The sequence below is a fragment of the Poromitra crassiceps genome (genome assembly GCF_964638095.1).
Source record: "Poromitra crassiceps genome assembly, chromosome: 6".
NCBI lineage: Eukaryota > Metazoa > Chordata > Actinopteri > Beryciformes > Melamphaidae > Poromitra > Poromitra crassiceps.
The window spans coordinates 5051881-5075731 of NC_139627.1; the positions used below are offsets into that span (position 1 = coordinate 5051881).

The 23851-nt window shown below is 45.9% G+C and overlaps 2 protein-coding genes across 3 annotated transcripts; both read right to left on the reverse strand.

Moving 5' to 3' along the window:
• Positions 1–1688: 1688 nt before the first annotated feature.
• cables2a (Cdk5 and Abl enzyme substrate 2a) lies at positions 1689–13874 on the reverse strand (the record flags this gene model as incomplete). 2 transcript variants are annotated; one of them, XR_014552781.1, is made up of 10 exons in its annotated part: positions 1689–3207; positions 3929–4133; positions 6582–6786; positions 7952–8058; positions 8640–8737; positions 8878–9049; positions 9215–9314; positions 9463–9540; positions 12578–12673; positions 13324–13874. XR_014552781.1 is itself a non-coding variant. In XM_083639108.1 (9 exons), 9 exons carry the CDS (start codon positions 13872–13874, stop codon positions 3993–3995), a joined length of 1548 nt encoding a protein of 515 aa, XP_083495234.1. In that variant the 3' UTR covers positions 1689–3992. The 2 variants fall into 2 exon arrangements, 1 of the variants encoding a protein (XP_083495234.1); XM_083639108.1 differs by having other exon boundaries at positions 1689–4133.
• A 3557-nt stretch (positions 13875–17431) lies between these two features.
• xkr7a (XK related 7a) lies at positions 17432–23644 on the reverse strand (the record flags this gene model as incomplete). The annotated part of the gene is made up of 3 exons (XM_083639116.1): positions 23077–23644; positions 19704–19903; positions 17432–18393 (listed from the first exon to the last, which is right to left on the reverse strand). Exons 1-3 carry the CDS (start codon positions 23586–23588, stop codon positions 17432–17434), a joined length of 1674 nt encoding a protein of 557 aa, XP_083495242.1. The 5' UTR covers positions 23589–23644.
• Positions 23645–23851: the final 207 nt, after the last annotated feature.

The following is a 23851-nucleotide window of genomic DNA, read 5'->3' on the forward strand; positions in this document are numbered from 1 at the left end:
AGGACAAGGCAGGAGAGAGGACAGGGAGAGAGGCGGGAGAGAGGACTTCAAGGCAGGAGAGGAGGAGAGAGGACAAGGCAGAGAGGAGAGGACAAGGCAGGAGAGAGAGAGGGCAAGGCAGGAGAGAGGACAAGGCAGGAGAGAGGACAGGGAGAGACAAGGCAGGAGAGAGAGGACAAGGCAGGAGGACGCAGGAGAGAGGACAGGGAGAGAGAGGAATTCAAGGCAGGAGAGGGGACAAGGCAGAGAGGACAAGGCAGGAGAGAGGACAACCAAACCAGTCCACCACCACCCCCCACTGTCTGACCTCCCCTCCAACCTGTCCACCCATCACCCCCCTAACTCCCTGTCTCCCTTCCTCCAACAAAATTCCCTCCTCTGCCATCTTTCTATGTATCTCCCAGCCTCCTTCCTCTCACCCTGTTCGCACTCAACCACTCTACCATCTCTGCAGGGACTGACCCGCAGAGGAGAGAGGGGAGCGGGCACAGTCCCTGCAGAGATGGTGAGAGTGGTTGAGTGAGAACACGGTGAAGGAAGGAGGCCGGGAGATGGCAGAGGAGGGAGGGGTGGGGGGATGGGATGAGGGTGGGGGGATGGGGGCCAGGAGATGGCAGGGGAGGGAGGGGTGGGGGGAGGAGGGCCAGGAGATGGCAGAGGGGAGAACAGGGTGAAGGAAGGAAGCCAGGAGATGCCAGAGGGGAGAGCAGGGTGAAGGAAGGAGGGAGGGGGTGGGGGGGAGGGAGGGGTGGGGAGACGACTTCAAATCCCCTGCAGGAATCGAACCTGCACTTCTCCGCTTACAATGCGGTTGTTAAGGTGACCGCCTTAACCCCTAGACCATCAGCTAGGTAACTTACAATGGATCTCTAGGCAGTTTTGTTATGGCTTTCCCAATGAAAGACTTGAAAAGGTTTTTGTGTCCGTACCGGGATTCAAACCACAAACCTTTGGGTTGGAAGGCATGGTCTTTCACCACTGGACTACAGCCCAGCTCAAACACACAGAACATTCAGCAAGTCAAATAGATGTGGTTAAGATTAGGGTTTTCTTAACCACGACCATACCCTAACCCAATTGATGTGTGTGTGTGGGAGGGGGGGGGGGTATATATATATTTTTAAATATATTGTTTTCAATTATTAATATTATTTTCACATTTACTAATCATTAACCACTCTATTCAGGAATTGACCGACTAATCAGCAACTATCTAATGATCTACTATCTAATATCTTTTGCTGGCATTTGACTTTTTCGTAGCCTATTATATTTTATTTCATATCACATATGTACATTGTCAATTTTACGCTTTTTTAGTAGTTTGTACTTTTTCTGCATAGCTTGTAGTTTCCTAAACTACATTTTCTGCAGGCTAACCTTGCTGTAGTTCAAACTACTTCCATGTTCCAAGTAGTTGTTAGCTTCCTAAGCTATGCTTTCAAAGTAGATTCCCCAACACTGCATATACGGTACAGATCCTTTCCAAACAATTTGAATATCATGGAAAAGTTAGTTTTTTCCCCATAATTCCTTTCAAAAAGTGAAACTTTCATAGATTATAGATTCATTACACACAAAGTGAAATATGTCTAGCCTTTATTTGTTTCATTTTTCATCATTTTGACCTACAGCTCCAGAAAACCCCCAAAACAGTATTTCAAGAAATTAGAATAGTGTGAAGAAAATCAGCAGTTACTTCTCAGTTGACTGACTCCAATCGGAATCTCCGCCAAATGTTTGATTCGTCTTTGCTTGACAATCCGCTGAAGCCCACGGTCATCCATGGTATTTCCATGATATTCTAATTTTTTTGGAAAGCATCCGTAAACTGGTTCATAAAGCCCCCTTAAAAACAGACAACTAAAACCACTTGGATTTTTTCAGAATCAGAAAATATATTTCAAAAACATTCCAATTTTATAGTATGAAAACAAGATTATTTACAAAATTGACACACCAACCATACAAGTACAACACAGTTATACAGGTCAAAACTGCACAGGCTTTTTCTGTGAGGTCTATTTGGATGTGTACTGTAATAATACAATTAACACCACTACACTCAAGACACGTCACTTTGAATCACTGAAATGACAAACTACAACAAGAACCCTCTAGAAAGTGTTTGCGATTCTCTTTTCCAGATCTCAACATCTAAAGGATCTCTACAGCAGCGAGACCCGAGAAATGTCAACGTGAAATATCACTGTGAAATGATGGTTCACCATTTCCCTGCAACTGTAGTTTCAGGCACTTTTGTTCACACTTGAACGTCTTATGGCATCCAAAACCTAAAAGAGTTTGCTACGCCATAAATACTGCAGTTAGGATAATAGCTTTTGGTAAATATAGAAGCAACTTTCCATCCGGTTATACATCCATCCTCCTAAGGGTGTTAGTCCACCATGTTGTGCCCCAACACTACAATCAACTTCCATTTGACTTACAATGCGATACAGATGATCTTAGGGACGATGATGGAACATCACACCCAAGATGGTGGTTAACATTTAAACTCTTTTGGTCAGATATTTTGAGCCATTCAAAAGTAGGAAGAAGAGGGGGAAAAAATAACATATTTCCTGAGAACTGAAAAATGTGACAACTATGCAGTGAGGAATACAGCCCAGTGCATTGTAAAGTTTGACACAATGTATCACTGGGGATTGTCTAGGGATGCGCCGATATATCGGTATCAGCCGATATCAACAAATAGCAATGTTGGTATCGGTCTGACTTTTTTTTTTTTTACTTCTGCTATTTGGCCGATTGTGGCATTTTTGTGGCCACGGATTTTGTCGCTTGATACAACTGTCAGATTAGCAACAGAGTGAAACTAGCGTGGTCTTCTGTTGTCTGGTCATATCAGCTGGTATGGGTGGGAAAATATCAGATTGTTGATATCTACCTCAAAACACACATCGGTACATCCCTTGCAACACGTTTAGTTTAAATAATCCACCTCCATAATTCTGTTGGCCAGCCCGTGACGCCATAGTGGTTTTACATTTAGCACAGTGTTTTCAACCAACATCTATAACAGGAAGTAGTGACACAGGCACATGTCTGAACTGCATGTATATTCTTTCTTTCTATTCAGGAACAAGACAATGTGGCTGGAATATTGAAGGACGTACAAATCCTTCTTCTCAAACGAGTCATAAACCTAAAGGCCACTTTCTCCCACTGGAACGTTCGGGCAGCCTGGAAGCAGCCAAGAACAGACAAAATCATGGTTAATACCCACAGTCCATGCTAATAATAGCATGATGCTATTGGAGTCTAATGGCTAAAATGCATTGACTTCACAGTGGCTTACTGGTGTCTAGAGGAAACAAAAAAGCACAGGTCTTCGCTGTCATTTGTAAGCAGTAGCCTACTACACAGGCTGTATAGTCATGTTAAAAGTGCAGGTGAATGACTTCCACAGACACAAACAAGTTACGTCAAAACTGAGCAACATCACAGCACAGCAAACATACATTTAAACACTGTATGTTTTCCAACACGTCCTTTAAATAGAGTTTAAGTTAAGAATGCTATGCACAGGAAAGTTGATAAAAAAAACGAAAAACGAAAAACCAGGAGAAACAAAAATGAAATAAAAGCACCATCAATGTGCCGGTTGAACATCTCTAACATAGAGCTGTTGGCTGGATTAACACCAGAACAACACGTACAAAACGCTTCAAAAGACATTCAGAAAGACACACATTGCCATCAAGTCGAGAACATTTGCAAAAAGTAAAAATGACAATTATCCCGATTCATCACGACTGAAAGAAAATAAATAATACCAAGTTCATATATCTGTGTGAATTATTATTATTTTTTTTTTAAACAATTTACACCACAGGTAAAGGCCATCCACCGGCTGGCTCCGATTCAAATCCCAGTTACCGTCCCAGTACGCTCCGTGACTCACCTCGGGGCATTCAACGCGCCACTATTGACTTCCTTTAGACCGGTGCGGCAGGCTAACGCTAACGCTAACCCTGCTGCACCAGTCGGCGGTAGTGTGGCATGACCTTGCTCTCGGGGAGGTAAAGTCCCATCTCCAGGGCCACCAGCACCGGGAACTCCAGAGGGATCAACTCCCCTCTGTTGATACGGAAACGCTCCTCCAGCTTCTGCTCCGCCGTGGAGACAAGACGGAGAGAGAGAAAAGGCAAAGATTTGGGAATAGATGAATACATGGGCAAACATTTCACTATTTATATTTGTCTAAACAAATTCCAAGCAGCAGTGTAGGAAATTAGCCAGGGGCCAGGGCAAAAATCCACCAAGAAATCTCAGAATGCCCCTAAAAACCGTGATCTAGGAGCAAAAATGGCCCTCAAGATTTGGATAATTTTATTTTCATTAAATTAATTTAATTTCCATTTCCATCTCTAACACACACTCAGCACCTGCAAGTTGTTTGGCAGAAGAAGACGATGAAGAAGAACACACACACACACACACACACACACACACACACACACACACACACACACACACACACACACACACACACACACACACACACTCACACAAACAGCGCTGTTGTTCACACTACGCTTTAGCAACTGCAGGGTTGCCACAGTTTTGTAATGATAGTTTTCAAGGACTTTTCAAGCAATAAAACGGGGGAAAAGAAGAAGAAAAAAGATTAAAACAAAAATGTATCCATCATGCAGGTTACCTAGGCGACCAGCTGCATATTTGAGCTAAGAATGCCTATTAGAGAACACAACAGCCAATGACCGGCCTGGCCCGGCACTACTGATGACATATAAAAATGATATCTGTGAATTTGGAGATTACGGAGAGCACAAGGCTCAAGATCACAGATTCCGGTAGGCTAAACCCAAGCACTTTCAAGTCATTGATTCTTTTTTCTTAAATCTAATTCCAAGCACTTTCCAGACATGTGGCAACCCTGAACTCTAACCCTGAATTACTTTTTTTTTTAAAGTGCCCCCAAATTTTTGGAAATGCCCCCATTTCTTTAGACAGTGGGGGCAAAAGTTGCCCCCCCCCCATTTTTTATTTTATTTCCTACACTAATTACAAGGAGGCATTTAAGCACAAGCCTTCACATCAAAATGGCTTTAAGATAATGAAAAACAGTCCATTCAATCAGATGTATCCAAATATGTGTATACATATGATCAAAGATATTGAAGACATTGATTAACTAATTCAATTCAGCTTTTCACTAAAGTACACCGATTCACAAAACCTCATGAGGAAACAATATGTCCGCCCTCACCCACAGTATATTTGAAAACTGAATAGAGACCTTTCAAGAAAAATTTCCATAAGTGACAACATGGGTTTCTATAGATTTTTACTTTCTGCCAAGAAACGTCTCAGGGGCTTACAGACCGCCCCCATTGTTTGAAATATGTATGTGTGGCAAGCCTAGTTAAGCCGGACCGGACTGTTGCCACTGCTGCTCAACACTCACACATGCATGTTTCAACAATGGTTGGTTGGTGGGTCGCTGGGTGAGTGAGTAAATGAGTCAGTCAGTCAGTCAGTCAGTCCCGAGACGTTTCTTAGGCAGTCCGTTCTGCAGCGGCAGAAGTCCAGGACCGCCTTGCCTAGTCTTGTTTCTTTGCAGGTATTAGTTATAAAGAGGGTTGAGGGTAGAGCAGGGGCGGTTCTAGGCCTTTTTTGGGTGGGCCCACCCAAAAATAGTTTCAGCCCACCCAATTTTTTTTTTCCCCCTTCTCCAAATCCATGGTGGTCATTAGTAGCAGTTTCTGTTAAAATGATCTTTATTTATTATTTATTTTTGCTTTAAAACTATTTTTTAATTTTCTGCTTAAAGTTCATGAAAAAAAGTGGCATTCTTGTTTTTTACCCACAATAATTTCATAATACCATTTGTAATGCCACCGTTGTAGTGCTGTTGTTCAAAATTAAAGTACATTTTCTCAGATTTATTGGTGTCTTTCTAGTCACACAATTTAATAGTCAGTGTTTACATAGATTTTGACCCCCACAAATAATGCCACATATTAATTTCAACTAGTTGACTGCAAACTCCTGCTTTAGTGCTTACAGTATATTATTATCTTGTCGGAATATTATTCCAGCCAATAAGTTAGGAAGTTCCCTTTTGATTTAATTTTACTTTTGTTTTGCCTACAAAGCAAAATGTTACTTTACTTGATTTTGATTGATTTTGGTATTATTTATGCAAGCATAATTCTACCATATAGTAACCTGTATGCAGAATATATATATAGGGAAACAATTATTTTTTCATCGCTGTAAAACCACAGAACGGTAAAGAAGATATTGATGTGTGTAGTTCTTCATAGATCTAGTCTCTTCATTTTGATCTCAAAGTGCGCCAGTTTGATCCATTTTTACTTGAAACTGTACAAAATTTTCTTCCGGGGGGGCATGCCCCCGGACCATCCTAGGGGTTCAGTGGTCCATGACCTTTGGGTGGGCTGAGCCCACCCAAAGCTCTGATGCTAAAACCGCCCCTGGGGTAGAGTGTTGTTTTGTGTTTCTATTTTAAACTCGATCAGCGGAGTAGAGCTGCCATGCACGCGTGTCGTCGAGGAAACTTCACTCACATCAATCAGCTGTCTGACTTCGGGTTTCCGCAGGTCGCTGCTGATCTTTGCAGCCAGCAGCACGCACGCCGCAGCCACCAGCTTCCTGTTCTGCTTGTTGAAGCGACCCTGCAGCACCAGCTTCTCAAAGTAAACAAAAGCCATCGCCACGGTGACAGGCTGTAGGGTGCACTCCTCGCTCACGGCGCGCATCTCCCTCTTCAGGCTAGTGGACAGCGGGAGAAGTGTCACGGATTAGAATTTCTTTGACTGAGTTCACAGGAGGCAAACTTCAAACCAGAGTCAAAACCATCATGCTTAAAGGATGGGTTTTCCGTGGGGAATATGAATATATATTAAATCTCACGCCCCTAAGGTTTTCGAATCCGTTTAAATTTTTGAAATTGGTGGTTTACTCACAGAGATATCAACCGAAATCCACTCTGTGTGTGGGGGGGGGGGTGGTGGGCGGGAGGTGCGGGTGCGGGGACTCGAAATACTACATTTCCCACAATGCACTGGGCTCGCGTGGCCTTCGTTTTCATGCCCACCCCTCAGGCATTTGGCTGATATCAAACTCCAGTAGGTGGCGGTAATGCACATATATGTTTGCCAACCGCCATAAAACTCAAAGAAGAAGAAGAAGGCTTCGACAATAAAAGATACAAAGAAGAAGAAATAAATCGAAAATAAAATTGCCTCCAAATTGCACCAAATGTAAACGGTAGTATATATGTCGGGAGATGTCTTCATAAAAAAAATTTCATGCATTTTAAGGCATTTTCGTAGGAGTTACGCGCATCTGATGTTGTAACTATTTTCTGTAAAAATGTGTAAAAACGGGTACATTGCTCAGCGTTGATTTCGTTACTTCAACCCACCTACTACTAGATGTAAAATTTGACGATCTTTCCAATGCCGCCAGTCCCGTGTCTATTAGTGCTTCCGTTCCCGAGATATGGTCTCTTTGCAAGGAACTATGGGAAGCTAATATTAGCTACAGCAGGCTAGGCGGTTGAAAAAGATGGCTGCCTTTTTGTTTTTGTCAAGGCCTCTGAAGGGGCGTGGAGGACCTCTAGAGGCGGGACCATGGCCAACAACAGTTGTAGTTCATAGGTGCACGACTTCCGCAAGGCGGGGGGTGTCGCTCTGACGCGTTTTGCGTCAGAGCGACATGGAAATAATGTGATAGATGCTTGATAGGCATGGCAGTGAATATCCAATTTCAAAAATTTCAACGGATTCGAAAACCTTAGGGGCGTGAGATTTAATATATATTCATATTCCCCATGGAAAACCCATCCTTTAAACACCTATTCATTTATACGAGCATAAGAATAAGCTCGAGGAACCAAGTGGGAGAAGACAAGATCAATTGGATGTCTCTGTACCTTCTGATCTTGCTGAGTGTCAACTTGATGTGGGGAAACTTCTCCTTGAACGTCTCGTTCATGTCTTTCTTCAGGTCGGACGGTTTCACATACTCGATAACAGTTGTCTGCAGGCACACAAAGACAACACACCTGCATATCAACACGGCGCCATCGTCTAGTGTCACAAACTTCCTTTATTACGACTTATAGCTGCAATAAAACTTTACTGTTTTGCTTTCGGTATGAATCGTTTCACACACAATGATGCTACTGTTGAGTGCTGTGATCTAATCTACTGGCCTTTATTCGGGCTTGGGTGTCAATTCAGAAAGTCAATCAAATCAATGAACTTGAATTGAAGGGCAAACGGGAAATACAACGTGAATTTGGATTTCATCGAAGGAAGCAGAATTGCACTTCACTGAAACTGGAGGGAATTCAAGTGAGTCACTGGGATTCCAATCACACCTCAGATGCTAAAATGTTGCAACTCTTTCCACAAACAAATGCATCTGAAATCTGTCTGAATTGACTTCTACTCACGTAAAATCAAATTCAAATTCAGCTTAGTGTGGGAACCGCTAATTCAAACTCAATTCAAGTTGACTACGGTGACTTGGAATATCAATCAAAACAAGCGCCTGATTTCGACGACAAATAAGTGCAGTCACACCCTGTCGCCACACGAGAATAAATAAACGCTCACCACATATGAGGCAAATATCAGAACCCTCTTGTGTCTCCCGCAGTGCCACTGGGGGTCACTGAGGAGGTTGGGATCATAGTCTGCCACTTCGTCTGTACCTGTTCACACACAAGATTTGAAGGTAAACAAATGGTATTTTAGGGTCTAGTCAGTGAAGAAGAACGCGTGAGAGGGAGAGTGCATGTTGTTGTGTGTGTTTGTTTGTGTGTGTGTGTGTTGTTGTGTGTGTTTGCCGTACACAGGTCCTGTGCCACGGCGCTGTTCAGACGAGCCGGGGTGGTGAAGCTCCTCTGCCCGTTGTTGCCACGGAAACGCGACTGAGGGGTGTGAGCTGCAGTGTCGTTCTCGCCGCCGCCCTTCGGCCTCACCAAGGCGTTGGTCGGGTAGAGGAACTGGGCGTACGAAACGGTCTGGGGAGGGGAAACGGGGGGGCCGTAAACACAAACAAGATTCCTCGTGAAAACCGTCTGCATCAAAATGCACATTGAAAGCACGTTAGTATATTCCGGTATGGTATGTGGCTTGGCAGATATTATCCACATAACCAATATTCAAGAAGACATATTATTTATTACCTTGCCATAAGGCTCCAGCTCCATGCCTTCCAGTGAAGGGAGCATGTCAGCTGTGACCACAGATGAAAGCCTTTGTCTGTGAGGGTCCAGCTTAAGATCACTGGGCAGAAAGAGTTACATTGTGTCATTTTCAGCACGCGCTGCACACCAGTCCCTTTGCAGAGAATGATATGATACACCAGGATCAGCACAACGTCAAACATCAAAGTGGGGACTAGTCTCTAGTTGTTCCGGTGCTTAAATTGTACCTGAGGTGATAACTCTCTCCATAGGGCAGCACTGAGAAAGCAGCATATAGCGACCGCTTGGCACAAATCAGCATAATCCTGCAGGACACAGCAAGTACAGGCAGACAAAACAAATGGGAGTGTCAGTCGGTCTACAAGCAAACGACTACAGTCACACACAACAACAGCCACATACAGCGTTCGTCGGGATCGGTTAGGGGTGCTCCAAAAAATCGATTCTGAAAGGATCGCGATTCTTAATGCCACGATTCCTGGATCGATTCCAAACTCCCAAGAATCGATTCTTAACTCATTAAGTGCCATAGACGACCTAACTCGTCTTACATAATCCAGCGCTTAAGTGCCAAGGACGGACTAACTCGTCTTACATAAAGATTTTTTTTTTTTGACAGTGGGACATCAATCAACCCCTTTTACATCTTCGAGATAACTATTTGGAGCAAGAGCATGTGTGTAATCTATTTTACCGACCACTAAGTGGCGACAGAGACCGAGAGAAGTCACAGCCACGGGACCCAAAAGCCACAAAAGCAGCCGCCTCCCGCGGAAATGGCTTGGCGATTTTACAGTCAGAAGCCCGGACACACACACACAGAACGGACAGAGATCCCTTCCCCCCAGAGCCGCGCAGCAACGCGCGAACACACACACACACACACACACACACACACACACACACACACACCGCGGAAGCAAGCCATTCAAGGAAATGGCGACGCGATTTTACAGTAATCCATTTCAGACTCGTCTTGCCCGACAGGCAGACAGGCAGGCAGGCAGCAGCAACGCGCTTCTGACACGCCCGCTGTTAGAGCCAGGAGGAAGGAGGAGAAGACACACGGAGGGAGGAGTTTGAATGAGAGGGGTGTTTCCTGTTGTTATGGAGGAAATTACTGTTCAAAACTATTGTTTAGAATGTCTGACGGTCTTACTGATGCCAAAAATGAATGGTTAAAGTGACTGTTTCACAAAAAGCCATTTATCTCTGAATAAATTTCCAGACGCTGAAACCATGCTGTACTCAACGGCTAATATCTACATAACTACTAACTCTGCAAACTAACTCTTTTAGACAGAGAAAGCACACATTCTATTAGTTATTTTTAGATGATTGATGTTCATGAATTCTTAACAGAAAAGAATCCTCGGCTGTTCTAAAATGAGCCAGAATCGTCAAAAACACCCCTGGCACAACTTACCTACAGGAATGAAAACATGGCTGGCATTCAATGTGTTAAAATTGTAAAAAAAAATATATATATAATATTTTTTTACAGTGCACCTGAACGCAACATGCAAGATACCGGCTGAATAAGTGTCCAAATGTTCATGTCATTTGTGTACTGTACTGCCACGGTGCCACCACCTCTTGCACTTAAGAACTCTGGTTAATGTGTTCCCCCCAAAATCTATAAATCCTTCTCAAAGTCTACAGATCCCCCCCCCCCAGCCTATAAATCCATTTTATCTGAAGAACATAAGGGGAGAATTCCCCCCTAGTTTGCAAAATGAATTTAGGCCCTGACTGTAATACTTCAGAAGTTGAATTTGAAGTTCAGCATTAATACATTTGTCATTTTTTGTCTTAGATTTACCTTTGTGTGTTATTGCAATATAAAACTACATAATTGAGAATCGATTCTAGATTCGAGAATCGTTGGAATCGAGAATCGATTCTGGAATCGGATCGTGACCCCAGGAATCGGATCGGATCGTGGCTTAGCCGGATCGGAGCACCCCTAAGCCACATACAGCGTTCGTCGGTATCGGTACGGGGATCAGTCGCACACACACACACACACACACACACACACAGAGCCACGTCTATACACTCATCTGCATGGCTACACCTGGTGATCTGCAAACAGCGTCGCTACGGACTCTACTGAGAGGTCAGCGACGATCTAAGCTAAAGGTGGGAGGGGATATCTCTGAGAGGAGAAGCAACGGGTAAACACAGGACACACTCAATATAGCTCTAGTCTGCTGACACAAACATGCACGGACAAATAAACCTATCAAAGGTCTACATTGTTCCACCACAAACAACCAATAAACTCGACAGAATTTGTTGCAAGTAGTCTTTTGAACAACGAAACCTTCACAAACACCAGGGGCCTCAGTTCTAGTCCTCCTCAGGCTTCAAAAAAACACCAATCAATATGAACATATAGTCAGCAGTCTCTGGCATGGACCCTCAGCAGAAAACACCCTGGACAGACCTTGAGGGGAGATATCAAATATCTTAAGTGTGACAATGTCTCAATATAATATCTAAATATCTGCCGGCATAAACTAACGAGCTTAATATAACTGAAGGCCTGAATGTTAATTGGGATTTTTCACCTTTTGCCTCCAACTCAGTCGAACGTATGCGATGGCTTTAAATAGAGAGGAACGTCACTCAGAACGGTGGGTTAATTTAGGATTTCTGCTAAGTCATGCTAAGGCACGCATCAGCAAAAAAAGTGAAGCTTACACAGAGACCAGAGAACACATGACACAGACACCATGTGACCATGAACATGAGCTTGTCTCAGATGGAGACATATTTGTAAATGCTGAGGAGAAATTAGTTTAAGGGGAGTTAGAAAATCCTGGTTTAGCTTAAATAAAGTGCCCAAAAAAAATCTAACGTGGTTTGACTGGTTTCTAGTGTCTAGAGCCCAACAAATACATCCGTATACTCTGGTTTCTAACACATGTAACAGTAATGACAGACAGACAGACGGACAGCCTTCAGTGTGATATTTCAGTCTTGCAGGAGGGCTGTTGCAAAGCGGTAGCAGTGTTGCATTTCCACACGGCACCTCTTTTTGGCTTTTGATAACGTTCCAACTCGGGTGATTAACTTCCTACTGTTGCAATCACCGCTCAGCAGCTGCACACTGTTATGCTTCTGCAAGCCAAGCTGAATCAAGCAGCTTATTACAATATACTAGAGAGAGGAGAGTAACAGTGCTGGTAAATGAAAGGCCTACTTCAAAGTCCAAAAGGAAAACAACCTGTTTTTTTTTTTTTTAGATTTGTCCGACAAGAACGAAGATAAGAATCTAAACCTGTACTGTCTCCACTCATTAATTAGTCAACTCATTCGGTATGTAATGAGACGAACCTGCATCCCCTGGTGTCATACTGCCTCATACTCTTGATGAAGTGGACTTTCTTAGACACCCTGGGTGGTCCAGGGGAACCAGAGACATTCCTTGATCTGGGCAGAGATCAAGAGACACACAAAGGCCATCTTATTATTGACCTAAACATCAACCAAAACAATGGATGTTAACAGGCTTTGTCTTGTTCTGGACTAGCCGGCTGAACACATCCAAATCCCTTTACATCAGATTTGGAATCAAAGCCAAATTACAAGGTCGGTCAAGCATCTGACCGTATGCAAGAGGGACACGGATTATGGATTATCTTCTCATGGTGGCCAAAAATATCTTGTCAAATTATAAATCTGGCAACTGATATGACTAAGACTTACGTCTTTTATTCTGAACACAGATTAGATCTAAACACAGGAAACCAAGTAGCAGGGTTTAGGAGAAGCGAATATAATACAAACAATGCAAATATATAAGAATATAGTAGCCTAAATTGTATACTTCTAAACTATAATAGCAAAAGTTGAGTGCAGCAGCAGCAGCTACTGTGTCTTGTTATAACGTTAGATTATACCTGAGGGGAAATGCTGTAACAATAACACAGGAGATTAGAAAAAGGCTAAGGTGTCACTATAGACTCACACTACTCGTTAGAGGCCAGATGGTTTCACAAAACAAGGAAGTAAACTAGGCAGCAGAAAGGACCACAGTGGGCACTGAGCAGCCAGCTGTTTACCCCCACTCAGGTGCTCACCTTTGGGGCAGTGAAGTAGCGGTCGGCACCGGGCTGAAAACGACACGTGAGGAGCAGGACGGGTGTCCGGGAGGCACGGGTGACAGAGGGCTGTCGGGGGGTAACATGTCTGCTACACTGCCGCCACCACCACCACCGCCCTCCAAAAATACTTCACTGGCCCCGACGACAGCGCTCGCTAGCCCGGGTCCCGGAAATATCACCAAAGAAGGTCGGACGGGGCTCGTCACTCCGGTCCCCGGGAAAGTAGTAGGAGCGCTCCCGGTGGCGGCGGGTGTCACCTGGGCGAGCGTTCCCTGGATACCCGCTGGCTGGGGCACAGCAGCCGGTGCGCTGAGTCGGGGCTCCTCGGCCGCTGCTTTTTGGTCGATATTTCCATTGCTGAGCAGCTGCTGACACTGGGGCCGTCCGTCGAGGGAGATGTTGTTGAGGAACAGGAGAGCCGCCTGCCTCCGTCTCGAGTCCCGGGATTTCCTCTGCTGCTCTTTGTGCGTCTTCGCGGTGTTGTTGTTGTTGGTGCACTGGAGACCACAGGCAGCAGCGGTCGCCATTCTACTCTGAAATGTGGCAGTTGAGCGCAAAGGAAACGAGCGGCCGGTGCGAGCCCCTTGGCCACGCCCACTCGGAGCTGATTGGCCCGTGTTCATCATGCAAAGTAGTTTCGAGGAATAGTCCTAGCTGACTGGATACGATGGTTATTATGCAAAATTATTCGTGTTGCTGGTAGTTGATTGGATGTGTGGGGAAGATGGGCGGTGCACTGGAAACAAAGAAAATACATTGTTACCAGATTGTTACCAACTTCACCTGATCTATAGTCCCTCCCTACCATTGTCCTTTTATTAATATGCAGGTAGTCTCATTGGGATCGATAGCTCTTTTCCAGACCTGTGTACATATACAAAACACAAAGCACTTCCCACAGACAATGTATAAAAACACGACTGACAAACATGCAGATTAAAGGAGACAATCACAACCGACATCTATGTAAAATAGGTCAAAATTGTGTGATCATCCAGGGGAACGAGACACTCCAAATGGTCCTAGTGTCATCATCATCATCAGTATATAAATGGGAGTTGGGGCTCTGTCTGTTTGTTTGTTTCTCTGTCCCACTGTGATTGTCCCACTGTGATGTCATAAATCCCACTGATGACATCATCAGTGATGTCATAACGCCCACTGTGACATCATCACTGATGATGACATCATCAGTGATGTCATAAATCTGACATCATCAGTGATGCTGGTCTCATTGGCCACACAGCAGCCGAGTTGCAGGCAAATACGAGCTGCAGGGCCAGCTCAGCGAGCTGCAGGGCGAGTCTAGGAATCGAGCGCGTGAGATCCCTAGTTCCATTATATGGGCATAATATTTAAAACCAGTTTCGCCATGTTGTTCTTATCTGTTGCATGTCTACAAGTCTTGCGACAGTGGCCTAGTACCATATCTGCTGTGTGTAAAGGCAATCAGGGAATTGAGATAAAATAATTTAGATCAAAGACAAATTCTGGCAGACTGCTCTGTGCTCTACTACTTGTTCTGTTTGTTTTACAGCAACAGAAGGCGCCATTTGTATTCTTGTTTCACTCCATTGACTTGCAACCATGAGGCTGATGAAGCCAATTTATCCAAACAAAAGCTGAAGTTAGTGTGAGAGCTTCTGCATGTCCCAGGTGGGGTCTTAGTCATGACTCAGTCATGATCAATAGATTAGACTATAATTCTGGAAATTGCTTACAGGTGGTGAAGTACGATGATAGCACTGTGTCCAAAAATGCTGTTTGTGGGAAATAAGTTAGAGAACAGGTTCATGTGGTGGTCAGTGATCTCTGTGGATAGGTATTGCAGGCAAGCAGGCCCAGTTCACTAATCCGCTGCAACGAGATGGGATCTAATCAGAACAATCTGTCTCGGACTCTCTTTCTGTCTTGCGGTGATTCTGTGTGTTGTAAAGACACCAACTCGGCACAAATCAGGTAAACACATTGCTCTTTATTTTAGCAACAACAACAATGAAATCACCCTCTTTGTCCCTCTTTTTTGTGTGTGCTGTGAACAGCAACAGTCTGGCACGACCAGTTTAAGGCTTTGATTGGAGCTTTGTGTTTGTGTTTGAGGTACAGCCCAGCCAAACTCTTTCCAGAACACCAGATGTTATGGTGTTGCCATGTTGTTGTTACATGATAGACTCAACAGTTTAGCACCATGATCAAAGCCTCTGGCCTCGTTATGCGACAGTGGTGGTGGCAGAGGTGCTTTGTGGGTGATTTATTTCAGTGAGTGCCGTCTGGAAAAAATGAGTTGTCTGGACAGTGTTTAGTACAAAGCTGTCATATTTCAATGACACCATTTCATATAGACTCAAATGCACATGACAAGACACTCTCAACCCCCCCCCCCCCCCCCCATCCAACCATCCATACTGGTTATGTGCATGCTGGTATGGGAGCTCACACACCCATACGCACAGACACACACGCACAGACACAGACACACACACACACACACACACACACACACACACACACGCACAGACACACACACACGCACACACACACACACACACACACACACACACACACACCCATACGCACAGACACACGCACAGACACACACACACACGCACAGACACACACACACACGCACAGACACACACACACACGCACACACACGCACACGCACACACACACACACACACGTACGCACACACACACACACACACACACACACACACACACACACACACACACTTCCCTCTTGTGACTATTCTATAGAACAACCTCACACCCTGATTAAACAAATAGCACATGCCTGAACCATCAATAATATCAAAGCTGTTCTCTTAGGAGTCTGCAGACGATCGATTTTTTTTTCTTTCACATTTTCTAGACAACAAAGAATAATGGATACAGTACAATTACAGACGGCGCTGTTATTCTGTAACCACCCCTCTTCTTTGTGCAGCTTAATTCATTGATACCTGATGCAGCATTTGCGTGTGTATCCCTTTAAGACTGCGAACCGCGTCGCGCAAATGCTGCATCAGGTATCAATGGGTCTACGTGGAAATGAACGTCCATTCTTTTGCCTTTGCAGTGCAAGACGGATGCGTGTGGAAAATACAACTGCCGAGTCATATCGATAGAATACATCCTACAAACGTAAATGGAAATAATAATGTAACTATTGTTCAATAAATTACACATTCTGGAGGAAGGTGCATCCTATTAGAATAATATCGATGGTATGGCCCAAAAACAGGTTGTTTGTAAACGCACAAATCTATATATTTTTAATTTATTTATTTCTAGCTTACCTTAAAAAAACAAAAACAAATATATTACCACAGGAATGTTGTATATCCCACTGACAGCATGAAAATGCTCAAAGCCTTGTCACAAATATCACATTTTCCTACTGTTTTTTACATTCAACTCAATACATGTTGCTTTTAAACCGCCCTCCGGCTTGGAGACGGCAGTTTTCGAGACGACTTCAACATGAGTGAATAGCCATGGAGGTGCTGCAGATCGGTGGTACCTGTGTTCTATTTATATTTGGTGAACATCCTGTTTGAAATGAGGACGCGAGTCGCCCATCTTCAAGAGCCTGGCTTCCTCACCCTGCTACACCTTTGCCCCCTAGCTGCCATAAATATTCATGCATGTTGAAGACTTGGCTCTGGTAAACTGCCTTGAGAGGATGAGTGTTGAAGCACCTTGACTGAGGACATTCGACCTCTGATTGATAAACGTACAACTCCACTCCTCTGCCCGGGGCTCCTCTGGCAAGTTCACTGGACGGACGGGCGAGCCTCGCTGCAGAACCTGTCAACTCGGCCCACAACGTCTTTCTGCACCACCTGACCTGAGAAATGATACAGAAACCTAAATACACACCGCTGTTAAGACAGCATGTCAGGATTTCGCCTCGTGAAAAAGGAAACCACACACCATCCCTTCCCTCTGTTGGTGCTCGACGGTACAGAGAGCAATCGAGTCGCTGCAGAGTGGAGATAGGCGACTCGGGGAGTGTCGTCGCGGTCGGTGCCGTTTAGAGCCGGGACGTCCTGCACGCTCAGCGAGCTGAGTCAGAGTCACATCACACGGTGGTCTCATACTCCATCATTTCTTTGGCCGTACCCAGACAGCGGTACTGGATCCTGGGCGTGACCGGCGCAGCACCTTCGAGCACCAGGATGGTTTTACGCAGCCGGCGGTCGATGAAGTGGGCGTCCCAGGCGGGGTACTTCTTCCTGGGGAGATCTATTCGGATGACCGGCCCCTCAGTCCTGGGGGTGAGGCAGGGCACCGGCGCCTGAGCCCCCCGGGCCGGTCGGATCTTAAACACGTCCCCGTCTATCGCGGAGCCCTGCTCCCTGTCCGCCCCTTTAGTTCTCTGCAGGGTCCTGGGGGGGCTGCCCACGACCAGGTCGGGGGGAAGGGTGGAAGCCGGGGAGGCGAGGGGATCCACCGCCCCCCCCTCCTTCTCCACCATATAGCCCCATCCTGAGATGGGGCCGTCGGGGTGCAGCAGACAGTAATACACAAACATGAAGAAGGTGCCCAGAGCGTAGCTGCTGGCCACCACGCACACCATGACGACGGCGTAGAAGTCTGAGGTGCGCGGGCCGCGGTACACGTACCAGGCGGCGGTGAGCGCCACGTTCTCCACCAACACGGTCAGGCCGTAGATGAGCATCCTGCAGCGGGTGCGGCCCTCTCTCACGCTGAACCAGCAGAAGACGTACACGATGCCCACCATCATGTTGTAGATGATCTCCTCCCACTTGGACATGCAGAAGTCCGTCTCGCCTTGGATGATCCAAAATGTCATGATGCACCAGTGGGCCACGATGAAGATGCCAAAGTAAAGCTGGAACACGGAGGCGAACAGCGCGAAGGCCAGCGTGCGCGCGCCGATGGTGAACAGGTGCCACAGGATCTGAACGATGACGGCCTTGTAGGTCATGGGCAGCTTGTCATCTCGGGAGTCCCTCAAGACCTTCTGATAGGAGGCAATCATCCAGGCCAGGGATACGAGCGAGGCAGAGGCTGAGATCCCTGGGGAGAGGAGGAGGATGGGAGGTGGGAGGAGAGAGATGGAGGATGGAGAGGGGGAGGGAGTGGAAGAAATTAGAGAAGGAAATGACTTCGGGGGGAGCGCTCTTACCATTTAGTGCAGCAAGAATATGGGACACATTTCTCCTGCTCTGTGGATGCCTCAGTAAGGCCCTAATCACTAGTGGCGCAGAGTGTGGGCTAGAGATGTGTGATGGAGTGACGTCAGGCAGTGTGGGAGTCCAGTCCAATTGGACTCTGAATCGAGTCCAAGTCCTGGCCTCATTTTCAGGACTCGTGACTCGACTTGGACTTGAGCACTTATGACTCGGAGATGGACTCGAGCATTCATGCATTCAGACTCAGGACTTTTTAACGGATAAAGACTGTTTTTTTCTTCTTCTTTTTGTTCATTTTTGTGTAATAGCCCCTAATAATTTGTCAGATATTATTAAGATATTGATCGTTATATTAATATCGTGACATTTTTCAATTTCATGCGAGGGCAGGCACGTGTATTCCACGTACATGTGGATTCACGCTCATTAGTGATGCGCGGGCCGCAGTTATAACCGCGCTGACCGCGGATATCCCACCCGCGGGCGGGCCGGATCATAAAAATAAACATTCTGATTAATGCGGGCGGGTTGCAGGCAGTTGAAACGATGTATCATTAATGAGGAAAAATAATATGAATTACGGTCTCTAGTCTATGAACGTATTTTAAGCTACATTTTTCGTCAGGCACATTCTTAGTCGCCTATTGTAGATCCCCCAAAGGACCCATGGCCGTAAACAAAACAATAGCCATGTGCTAGGTCGCTAGGCTCGTTCATATTTTCCCATACAATGAGGCAATCAAGTAAACTAAACTTAAAGCTATAGCATTAGCCGAGTAAACTACATGAGGGCAAGTGGTGGACTGGACATAGTACAGCATGGAAGTTTATTTGGAGTCTTGGACTGCAGCGATCGCACCAACGGCAGCAGAAACCGTAAGTTCGATCGTTTTATAGTTGTGAAATGTCGGGTGAATGGCGGGCGCGGATCTATAAATAGTATGAAATAATTTGTGCGGATTTATGGCGGGCGGACGGTTCATGCATACACGCGGATTAGGATGGCATAAAAGCTCATCCGCGCATCTCTAACGCTCATGCTCATTAACTCCGGACTCAGACTTGGACTCGCACTGTTCTTTGGTGACTTGGACTTGGACTCGAACACCGGGGGCTTGACTCCAACACTGATCTCTATATATCAGTTACTCAGTATCATATCTTTGCCCTATCGACGTGTCTGTGAGGACTCACCCTGCAGGGGCAGCACCTGGCTGGCTTGGAGCATGATGCTGAGCTGCAGCACCAGCTGAGGGGCGCTCTTCAGGAAGGACTCGAGCAGACGCAGCATGCTGATGTCGGCACTCTGGAACATCAGGCGCCAGTAGAAGTGATGCTGCTCCTGGTCGCCACGCCAGCGGCTCTGCACCCCCAAGTAGAGAGCGTGGACGTACCTGTGGAACGAACAGCGTCAGGGGATATGGAGAAACGGAGCAGAATTCGGAAAAGTGCATTGTGAAATTCAGCTATTTTTTTTGGAGAGGGGGTGAAAGACATGAGATGAAATATGTCATAATATTACGTCATGATACTATGTCATGATATTATTATGTTTCAAAAACATTTTTGCCATCAAAGATAAGACCAGACTCGTCATATAAATGCACTCATTCAGGACTTTGGGTTGTAGGGTTTTGAGCTCCCACACTTTTTCTCCAAAGGTTTGTTTTTTACAATAGTAAAATAGGGGGGGGGAGTTGTTCCTCATATAGGTGCACTCCCCCAGTTCTCCAGATAGCACTCCACACCTGCTCCTGAGCTCAGCTGGCACGTAGCCCCGCCCCCGTCTCAACGCAATCCATATATGACCTTGTGTAGCAAACACATACGACGACTTTGCACACACACACGCAAAGTCATTCCCAGGCACTGTGTGTGTGTGTGTGTGTGAACACACATATTTACACACATAAACGTGTTTGCTTTGAAGATATGAAGTAGTGACGTGTAACATCTATTGGCACTAGGCAAACATACAGTATAATACACTATGTGTAAATCATTACCTTCATCACCACACACAACACCACCTAACTGTGTGTGTTTTGGAGAAAAGACTGGGGCTCGCTCGCTGACGACGACTGAAGCTAAAAATGTCTCAGCAATATTGCCTCAGGGAGACGGGTCAGAAGGAGACGGGTCAGAAGAAGGGTCCCATGTCAATAAGCCCAGTGAACCGCGAGGACGTTTGTGTAACCCTTTTTGTTCTGGTTGCTGCGACACTAAAGTGTGCCTTGGGATATCACACACTGAGAAAAGAGAGCGTGCGTACGTGCTGTAATGAGGATCAAAGATCCAGCCACACACACACACACACACACACACACACACGTGCGCACGCACACGCACGCAAACACACACACACACACACACACACACACACACACACACACACACAATCCCATTGTGTTTGCATCACAGCTCACATCCCATTGGCGTTTAATTCTAATAGCCGGCACAAATTGATCCCCGGTTCACCTGACTGACTGACTGTGTATCAGTGACAGATCCTCCCGGAGTTAACAGCTGAGGGTAAAACACACGTCGCTAATCCTCTTCATTGTGCCGACACACGGCGGTCTGAGAGCTGCAGCGATGACCAGAGCGCACACGACGACAGCTTTGATGGCATTAACCGCTAATTCTGCTCTGCCCATGCTGCTTTAACATGCTCCTGACGTGCACGCACGCACGCGAGCGAACACACACGCACACGCACACGCACACACACACACACACATCTCTAAGGAATCAATAAGTATAGGAGTGTCTAAAGAGGCAGGAAGAGAGACCACAGAGGGAGAGATTGTAGGTCTACATATAGATAGACCTGTATCATCACACTATCTGTATAAACACATTATTTGTCTTTCTGTATCATCACACTATCTGTATAAACACATTATTTGTCTTTCTGTATCATCACACTATCTGTATAAACATGATTTGTGTTTCTGTTTTATCACACTATTTGTATAAACACATCATTTGTCTTTCTGTATCACCACACTAACTGTATAAACACATTATTTGTATTTCTGTATCATCACAGTATCTGTATAAACACAGTATGTATCTTTCTGTATCATCACAGTATCTGTATAAACACAGTATGTATCTTTCTGTATCATCACAGTATCTGTATAAACACATTATTTGTCTTTCTGTATCATCACAGTATCTGTATAAACACATTATTTGTATTTCTGTATCATCACACTATCTGTATAAACACATTATGTATCTTTCTGTATCATCACACTATCTGTATAAACACTATGTATCTTTCTGTATCATCACAGTATCTGTATAAACACAGTATGTATCTTTCTGTATCATCACAGTATCTGTATAAACACAGTGTGTATCTTTCTGTATCATCACAGTATCTGTATAAACACAGTATGTATCTTTCTGTATCATCACAGTATCTGTATAAACACATTATTTCTCTCTAAGTCTCTATATCACACAGATTATTTGTCTAACCTCCCTCCCACCACAGTTCAGCTGGGTGCCTCTTCCTGCCTGGCAGCAGTTCAAGCCTGTCAAAATGAATCAGCGCACTCTGAGCTCGAGGGCCGCCTCGCCATCGCTGACTGAGTAGCTGACCTACAGACCTACTAGCATCCGGGTGAGAGTAATGTGAACGTGTACGCTGCTCGAGTTTGTTTTCAGCCTCACAGCGTGTGCCTGCAAATTAAACGTGTTTGGACTCTCAGATGACAGGATCAGACACAAACATCTCCAGATACTGAAGCCGGGGAGATATGAGGATGTTGTGGGTTTTGAACACATCAAAGCACAAGCCTCCGGCTAAGGACTGACATGACACAAACAGTGAGAGCGATTAGGAAATCAAGTACACAGATCATCCGTCACTGTGCAAAATATGAGGTGACACTCCTGACATGTATGACTACATCACACATCTCCCTCACATCACAACATTGTGGCTTGGGACCAATAGCTCCTCTACCCACTCAGCAGAATGCATAGAGCTCATCCCTCACCCAAAGGTTGGACTGTATTTGTAAGGCGATGGTGTGGATGAGTTGACGATTTTCCCCAGGAGATTATTGACCTAGAAGAAGCGCGTCAGGAAAGGGAGGTGGAGCATACTTCTCCTTCTCCAAGCGGGGGAGACATCAAACAATACAAAATACATTCTGGCATTTTGGGGCGTACAAGTCTCTGAATGATCACGTTTCAAACCATTTTAATCACGGGGTGCGTGTGTGTGTGTTGCTGGGGCTTTGAAGACGAATGCACGGGCAACACACACACACACACACACACACACACACTGTCACACACACACACACACACACACACACACACACACACAGTGTCACACACACACACACACACACACACACACACACACACACACACACACACACACCCACACACACAGTGTCACACACACACACACACACACACACACACACACACACACACACACACACACACACACACACACACACACACTCACACTCACACTGAGAGAAAGGCAGAGACAGACAGGTGTGTCTGTCAGATACCGTTATGAGTGACCGGGTCTTACCTCCAGACCTGCGCCAGCTGAAAGATGTGCACGACGGCCTGGAAGAGCCAAATGCAGGCTCTGCAGCAGCCCCGGGCTCGGGCTCCTCCCCTGCTGGTGCCCGTCCCAGGCAGCAGCACCCCGGCCGCGGCAGCAGTGCAGCGGCCAGCGCCCCGCTCGTCGCTGCCCTTGGTGCTGAAGTCGCTCTCCTCCTCCACACACTCGGCGGTCTGGTCCGAGTAGTCGTAGGCGAACCATCTGAAGCTCAGCACCTGCACGACCACGGACGGAACTATCACAAAGACCAGAGTCAGTGCGAACCACCAGTAGTCTGTCCTTAGGTAGTAGTCCGCCGCCAGCCACAGGTCTGAGGCCCCGTCCGAAAAGAAGACCAAAAGGGCGCACAGCGTCCAGCAGCAGTCCGCCAGGGAGTAGCGCTGCTCTGCGGGGCGGCGCCGGGGGGACCGCTGGGGAGACTCGGCCGGTATTTCGTTTCGTAGAGAGACGGGTGCACCATCAGATTTAGCGGCCATGTTTGTTGTAGAGAGAAGAGAGTGAGTAGGAGAGATGGGAAAATGATGGAAGGGGGGAGGGGGGTCGTGCAGCCTGTCTGTCTGTCTGCATGCGTGTGGGAGAGAGGGAGGGGGGAGGATGGAGGGCGAGGGAGGGTAGGTGAGAGAGAGAGCGAGAGAGAGATCCACCACCGCTAAATCCCGACTGAAACCAAGAGACAGACCACTGTCATCATCATGAATCAGTGATTATAGAAATATGAATTTAATGGCGGTCTAATGAC